This window comes from Osmerus mordax, chromosome 16, assembly GCF_038355195.1.
Source record: "Osmerus mordax isolate fOsmMor3 chromosome 16, fOsmMor3.pri, whole genome shotgun sequence".
NCBI classification, from domain to species: Eukaryota; Metazoa; Chordata; class Actinopteri; order Osmeriformes; family Osmeridae; genus Osmerus; species Osmerus mordax.
In genome coordinates this window covers 4,652,845-4,661,252 of record NC_090065.1, presented here as the reverse complement: position 1 = coordinate 4,661,252, position 8,408 = coordinate 4,652,845, and the positions used below count along the sequence as shown (strand labels likewise).

Here is an 8,408-nt window from a genome sequence, read left to right as displayed (position 1 = left end):
CTGTAGGACTGTACAAATAAAGTATGTTTCAAGTATTTGGGAAATGTATTCCTACTTTGTATTCCTACACAGTATTTACAGTATTTTACTATTTGTTTGGCAGAACTGAAAGATTACCAACACAAGGTGGTCGGGAACATCTTCTGTCTCCTGAACAGAAAAACTGAAATCATGAACATGGTCCTAGAAAATAACGCCATAACATTACGGCAAATACAAAGAAAAATAATAATAATGTAACTGTGTACACTATACAGTAAATGATTATGTTGTTTTGTATGTAGAGCACTGTATGTGCAACTTTGTGTTGGTTGGGATGTACACTGCTTACATTGTTTTTCTGGGAAAAATACGTAAAATATATTTGTTACCGTGTATTTCTGTGATCTGAGTATAAAAACAGTATTCTCAATATTTTATAACACACTGAACAAAAAAAGGCCTAAATCACTATGATGATAGTGTTTTACATTGAGCACATCAGTGTTCAAATGGTTCTTATAAATGTCGATTCATATGATGGGTTGTGTGTGTCATTTGAAGACAAAATACCATTTTGAGAAGAAATAACATTGTTTTGAATGTAAAGTTTAATTTTGCAGGAGAAGTGAGGGGTTTTGCCCATTGTGTGTGTGTTTTCTTGATTTGTGTGTAGAGTTCTGAGAGTATGAGGTATGCATTGAGAAAATGTGTGTAACCAATCGAGAAAAACTGTAAGTAAGGCAATAAACAAAGCACCTGTTCATTATTATTTAAAAATAATTTCTGTTCTCCAGATATATTTTGTTGCCTCTTAGTCTTTAGAATAATGTATGAATTTTGGGAATAATATCATGAATTCTGGGAACTGTTGAAAATATCTGTTTTTTTCAACCTGAGAACGCCACAGAAGATTTCTCAAACCCCGTTGACACATTTGCTTTTATTTTCATCCCTTTATCATTGTTGCAAAGAGACAGAGAGAAAGAGAATTGGGAGATGCATTGGCAACAGTTCAATTTCATGGAAACAGTATCAGTTGTTCATAAATAAACCAATAGTTGATGTTAATTAATATAATGTAATATTCGTTATGTTTGGTAAACACATACCTTTTCAGTAGAAATGCATGGATGTAAAGTATACACAAAGGATACACAGATAGATTACATTTCTAATTAATAATTATTCACATATCTTGTGTTCTGTAGATGATTCAGAATGACATTAAAGGGTATGTAGCTTTTGTTGTCCTTACTAATTAGTATGTGTGACAAATGAAATATAATACAATCTCCAACTCCCTATCTCCCTTTATGTTTCCTTTGGTAATACTTTACACACTTAATCCTTGTGTATATTATGGTAAAATACAAGGAGCCATGTTTGTGATTTTCAATTTACCCATGGTATTTTATCCCTGAAACATTATTTGTATATTTAGAAAACCAAACTGTAAACTGCAAATATAGTAGGTCGCTTTTGATTTAACATTCTGTTTTTCACTATGATTTATAAATACTTTGAAATACTGTGCACTGCAGGTTAAAAACAACAATGAATTCAAATAAGACAGATTAAGTGGTTTTACTGGAGATACTTATAATGGTATTCCATTTGTTTCTTCTCGACAACAGTGTTGAATTAAGCATTTCCTTTTGGAAACTCAGAGAAGCAAGGGCATCAATATCCTGTAAATATATGCAGACTTAAATCAACACTGGTTTGCCCTGTGTGGTAGGGGCTGGAAATGTATTAAATGTACTGTACCCATGGCTACAGCAATCCAGGTCTAAAGCTGGGATTTGATCAAATGCATTTGTGGTATCAGGTTCCAACTTTATATATTCAGACGTGCATTTCACTTCCATCTGATGCAACTGACAACTGGGTCTGGAAACCACAATTGAATAAATCTGTCATTGCGTGATTCCACTCAGCTCATTGATGCAGTATCAGTTCACCAAACTAAAACAGGCCACTACCTTCTCTCCTCTCTTCCTCTTCCCTTCGCTCCTCCCTAACTGACCACTGTCCTCCTCTTCTTCCTCCCTCTCTTCCCCCTCCTCCTCTTTTCCCTCCACCCTTCTCCTCACCCCCCCAGGTCAGAGGTGACTGGCAGAAGAATGCTGATTCCAGGCGTCCACCAGGAAGATGGCGATGCGTGGTCAGAGTGCCGCAGCTGTTAGATGGTTGCCCTTGATGCTCCTATGGCAGTGGACAGTTCTGGGTCCCCTCGCCTGGGCCCTGGCCCTAGCTGAGGGGCAGAATAAGAGCCCTGCCTTCGCCCCCGCCTCCCCCATAGCGACCGGGAGTGGAGGGCGCCAGGCTGGACAACTGGACTGGCTGCTTTCCGAAAAGGGGCCATTTCACCGCTGCCCCGAGTACACAGAGTTCAAGGAGCGCTTCCAGCAAGGCTTCTCCACACGCTACAAGATCTACAGGTGAGAAGGGTATGTGCATGTGGGAGGGAATGTTTTTTTGTTTATTTTTTTACTGAAAAGAATTAGAAGTCAGATTTCCCTCCAAACAAAGTGAGCACATCAAAGCTACAAAAATGTATATTCGCAGTTAACCTTATAGATATATATTTTGTGTGGCAAAAGGATCACAAGCACTAGCCATCTTGATGCTCTATGCCTTTGTGTGTTTTTTTTTAATCAACTCCATCATTATTCTTAATTTAGTGCCAAATGTCATACAGTTAGATAAGACTGCAATTTAACATTTTCATTTCCTGAGCTTGGATATATTTTTACTGTGACCCTTTCCTGTCTCTCATCCCTTTCCATGCAATCTTTGGCATCCTGCTGCATGTCACACACAACCAATACCAAAGAAACATACTTTGAGATTTTTTACTGTATGAATATTGCATTTACTGTTCTGTATCGCTGTTCTCCATATTGTTACAAAAGCTTTAATCCCAGCTCAATTAGGGATTCTTATAATGTGCAACAACATTCCTGCGATGATCTCATTGTTTGTGATTACATTAATGTTGAAAAGGTACAAAGTTTATTCTTTAAAAAAAACAGATTCCGTTTTCACTTCCTTTGAGGTGACTCATAAACAAATGCCGGTGCCTGTGAGTAAGTCTCCACTTAGGGATGGAAATGACAGTGTCTCTTTCAGAAGCAGGGAGAGGAGTTTGAAGTGACAGGTGTGGTCTTATGAGAGAAGTGGGACAAATTACAGGATGCCTCTCTGCTCAGGGACAGTGTGTGTGTGTGTGTGTGTGTGTGTGTGTGTGTGTGTGTGTAGACTGACTAAGTAGGGGATGTCACATGCATATCTTTCTCTGATATTTTTACTACAGGAGTCGTGATTCATCCGATTTGATAGGCTTGCAAAAGCTCCATATTATTTTATATCAGATGCAAATGGATTGTTTCAAGTCCATTCAGTCAACCAGTTGCTTTGAGGAATATCATTGTCATAATCAATCAAACATTGTGTGCTTCTAGCCTGAAAATCCCATTACAATCAAATGTATTCATGCAAGTCAGTTGACATACAAATAGACATTTTGTTGAAATATCCCCGTTCAATGTTTTTCTCCCTCTAACAAACCTGGTTTAAATAGCTCACGTCTTCTATAACTTAGCACATTTGTCCTCTACTGATGAAGTTTGGCCTTTTGTTGGGCTTCCTCTGCCCCCTATCCCCATGAAGCTGACATCGGTCCACTCCCCCCGCATGGCAGATCCAAAGCCTTGCATGGTGAGAGCAGCTGGGCAGAAAAAGGCCCTGCAGATCTGTGATGGAATCAGGCAGCAAGCACAGCCAGTGCTGTTTGAAAGGTTGCCTAGCAGGCAGATTGTTTGTGTGGAAGCATGTGTGAGTGTGCCTGTGTGTGTTTGTATGTGCCTGTGTACTTAAATACTTGTGAGTTCAAACGAGAAGGATTTTGTGGTGTGTGTATGTGTGTGAGTGCGTGTGTGTGTGTATGTGTGTGTGTGTGCACGGGCTCTCTGTGCGGCCTTTACTTACACCTCTTTCGTCCGTGGCCATAAATGAGGTTTTCCCCCCACTCACTGTTTGTGCTGCCAAGGCCTTTTGAAATGTTAACCGACACCCAGACCGAGAAGCAACTCTGCACATTAGGACGAGGGAACACCAACTGGGTTTCATAAAAACAGGGAGGGTTGCTGTTGTGTTTCTGTTCTCACCTGCTTGCCTCGTCACAGTTCTGCCCAGACATTGCCAAAGCAAAAAATATTGATCTAACTTATGATTTTGTAGTGCATTAAACGCTTATTTGCGTTTTTATTTGTGTGTACAGTTTGTGAGTGTGTGTGTGTATATACATACAATGCTGTATATATATGCATTTTGTTGTGCCAGTGACATTCTAATCCTGAAACAAACTGAAATAAAACTGTCTTTTTCGGGTCATATGGACACTGTGAGGTTGCCTGTGGTGCCTGGCTCTGCTGAGCATCAAACGAGACGCTAGCTGCCGGCTGTGATCTCACCAGATTCGTCTCCCAGATGAGCCTAGCTTCTTAAATAGACACCCTGCAGATATAAAGGTTACTTAAGGTAGAAATGGAAGTTGCTGCAAGGAATCGCATATTGCTGCCCATTTCACAGACGAGGCTCAGAGATTACATTAGGCTGAACAGTATCATTTGGCCATATGAGCGACAGGCCTGTTTACCTCGTTGAGACAGGAACATACATATATAAAGCAGGCTCTCCCAGGGACAGCTCTGTTATGATAGATACGTTCCCCTAAGAAACATTACTGCTGGCTCGTTGTGCTTTCAGTACGGTGGTGAGGTGGCAGTCTTTGGGGACCATACTGAGCACGTCTTGGACCCCAAGGCTCCCACAATGCGAAAACAGCTAGCTCCAGAGGCACACAGAGCTGCCAAGACAATACAAGTGTGGAAATGAGACATGGTCACAAAAGATTAGCTGAGGTATTACACTGATGTGGAAGAATCGCGATGATTGTCTGATGAGGAAATGTTGTTTTTTTTGTATTTGGTAAATATATCTGGCGTCCTGCGGATCTGCAATGTGATTTGTGGAAGTGGAGTTTGAGCTAGACACTTAGGCTTTGTGTAGATGACTTGATGTAATTTACCATCCTTGATTACTCACTTTAAACTGTTTCAGCAACATTTTTGTTCACACACACTCCACCACAATGAAATTTCACATCCTGTATTGATGTTTCCCTTCAAGTTCTGCTGACTAAACGTTCTGTGTTGTGAAAGCTTTATGCTGAAATCACAATTTCGTTGTTTTGTATTTTTTCTGTAATGTTTTTTGTTATTATCTATCTTTAAAAACATTCCATGGATAAAGTCACGTGAATGTATTGTTCCCTAGTAAACAAAGCTTATTTTATCAAAGTTTTTATAAAAACTGCAGTCAGTGTTTGAGGACAGAAAAGAATGGGAAAGAGAGTTGAGGAGGGTCCAGCCCCTGATGCTGCCCCTGATGCTGTCTGTGACATCACGACAATGGGACTTACTAAAAGCATTGGCTCAGAGTTTGTATGTGCGCGAGAGAGAGAGAGAGAGAGAGAGAGAGAGAGAGAGAGAGAGAGAGAGAGAGAGAGAGAGAGAGAGAGAGAGAGAGAGAGAGAGAGAGAGAGAGAAGAGAGAAAGAGAGAAAGAGAGAAAGAGAGAAAGAGAGAAAGAGAGAAAGAGAAATTAGAAATTAAAAAGTGAGATAAAAGAAAGGAAAGTGAAGAGTCCCATATATTCTGCTGAGTACTTACAGTGTGGTGGAACGCTGGTAACCAATACACCAGGGAGATGGGAGCCACTAATTGCCAGTTGCATTTTTCTCTCAAGGACCCTCTGAATCCCTGCATCAAGGAGATGTGTGCAATAAGGTATACCCTGCTGTCTATAGTTACTTTGCTTATTTATTTTAATCTGTAAACTCTTCAGGAAACTACTGCCATAAACATCCTCATTATTTTCCCTGACGCGGGTTATAAAATAAGTCATAATAAACACCTTGATATTTAAAACATTAGGTCCACCAGGTAACTATCAAATGACCTTAGTGTGTTCAGAATGACAGACCTCCTTCATATTCAGTAATGGACATGTTTAATGAGCCAAAAAACCCAGTTCTACGTTTCCAGAGGAAATAGGGCACATCAGCCACCCCCTCTGCTCTCTCAAAATAGCGCAACGGCTTCTAACACGGAGCGAGATGCATTCAACTACCTTGGATTTGCTATTGTATTGCCAGAATTTGGCACACTGAGTACCTGGTAAAAATACTGAGCTGAGCTGAGGTATAACTAGCACAGTAAACACTGTGCATTGTATTACTTTGTTCGTGGGCAACATTTCAGGAAGTACTTTCCAGATTTTGTGGGTACATTTGCTATCAATCAAAATAGGCAGGGGCCTACAAACTGCAACATTGTATTCATACAGCCAGTCGATTGATTAATTAGTTCATTTTACAGACTATGGTGGTTATTTAAACAAACATAAAAAAAACAGGCTAACATTTTAGCCTGGTTAGTTTAAATCTAACATCAGTCTCCAAAAATAGCTAAACTGTAGGCCTACCTAGCTATCATGAGGCGTACACCGCCAGAGGGTGAAAGGACACCTGAATGTGATGCAGAGGTGTTAATTGAGGGGAGGTTTTGCACAGTTCATTCTGCTCTACCGCTTTCATATCAAGGAAAGCAGTGAGATGTTACGAAGATGGCTAATAAAAGCCAGGTGCTGCTTTCCAATGTGATCAGAGGATCCGCAAAGGTGGAGCGTTTTTGGCTGAAAACTCCCTGCAACATGGCAACGAGCGGCAGGTGCAATCAGCTTCTGTTAAAGTCCCTCTAATTAACTCCATCTATCATCATTAGCTGAGGAACCAATGGTCAGCGAACACTTTTACAATTAACTCTTAGAAACCGACCGAGTAGAAAAGTGATGACGCTCCCCTGACAGCCCCCTGCTTTGTTTTGTGACTTTAGTGTGTGATAGACAATATAGCACACAGTGCAAATGATTAACCGTTAACAGACTGATGAGTGTCGGCGCTCTGGGTGCTTTTAGTGCTTTTTCAATCTATGAAAAGGTTTGCCTGTTTTCATGTTGGCTATGAGTTCTCAGAATAATAAACCAACATGTAAGGTTATTATTTGGTCAAATGATGGGAAGGCAACCCTAATGCTCTCAGCTCCATTGAAATCACACCAGACCACTCATTTTTACTTTTACAACAAAAGACTGGGACTAGATATCTAGTGAATAGTAAATACCGCCCACGCGCGTCATCGAACAGCTAACTTTTTGTTGACGTCGCTGGTTTACACGCGGGTTTTACAGTCAGATGATGTGCGTATAGTGCCAATGGAAACCAAATCCCGGAGTGGTTACAATTAGGAGGAAGCCTCACACAAGGCACCGTTAACACCCCTGTTACACTATGGCGGTTCAAGTTCAAGCTACAAGCAGAAGGGAATGGGAAAACTTTCCTGGCCGTTGTATTCATGTTAACAAACATTTATAATAATCTCCCAACTTCTGTCACTGACTCATCCACTGCTGCACACAGCTCAGCTGCAGTTGGTCTTCCAACACGGTCACTGGGGATTTTAGAACGCACTTGCAAAGTCTCTATTTAAAATCCAAACATCTGATTGTTTTTTTAGGCTACCATAGAATATTTGGTTTGAGAATTGAGTTGAGGTGTAGATCTTTTTACCAGGCACCACAGCATGCCATTTAAGTTGTTTTTGCTCAGGATGAGTACATACATATATTCTTGTCCATGGCTTTTTGTTGTTGCTAAATGTATGCACATCAGGCTAAATTAACGGCTGATATTTGTATTCCAATCTACCACCATGCATTAATCAACCTCTGAAGGGATTCAAACACTCGGAATAAGATGGCTTTGAAAGCTTTCCACTCTCATTGACTTATTTTGTTTCCCTGCCAACACCCTAGCGGTTGATCCTTCAAATCATCCTCAAATGATCCTTCAGAGGATCATGGTGCTAGTCTGGGGCCAAATGATTCTAAAATTGTTTATTTCATTTGACCACTGTTAGTGTTTGAATAAAAGTTATGGATTGTACTGTTGTTTGTCTTCATGGTATTTCAGGGAGTTCAGCCACTGGAAGGTGAATAGCTTGGCAACCGAGAAACGAGACTTCTTCAAGGCTCCGCTTCCCCTGGCGCCTGAGTTCTTGCGAAACCTAAGGCTTCTTGGACGAAGGCCAAGTCTTCAGCAGATCAATGAGAACCTGATCAAGAAATATGGGACCCACTTCCTGGTCTCTGCTACACTGGGAGGTAAGCAGTATACACCGTACCAATACACAGCGATTCATTTACAGTTTGGTGAGAATAAAGAGTCTTAGATGGAATGCTGGTCTAGCCTGGTCCTAACCAGACTCTCGTACATTTCATTTGTACAGAGAGTCTGGCCTCGCT

The 8,408-nt window shown here is 40.7% G+C and overlaps 1 protein-coding gene across 1 annotated transcript in view; it reads left to right on the top strand.

Moving 5' to 3' along the window:
• Positions 1–2,133: 2,133 nt before the first annotated feature.
• brinp2 (bone morphogenetic protein/retinoic acid inducible neural-specific 2) overlaps positions 2,134–8,408 on the top strand; it is a 28,682-nt gene continuing 22,407 nt past the window's right edge. Inside the window, exons 1-2 of the mRNA XM_067253380.1 lie at positions 2,134–2,423; positions 8,077–8,267. Coding sequence (XP_067109481.1) covers positions 2,134–2,423; positions 8,077–8,267 — 481 coding nt within the window. The remainder of the gene's footprint in view (positions 2,424–8,076; positions 8,268–8,408) is intronic.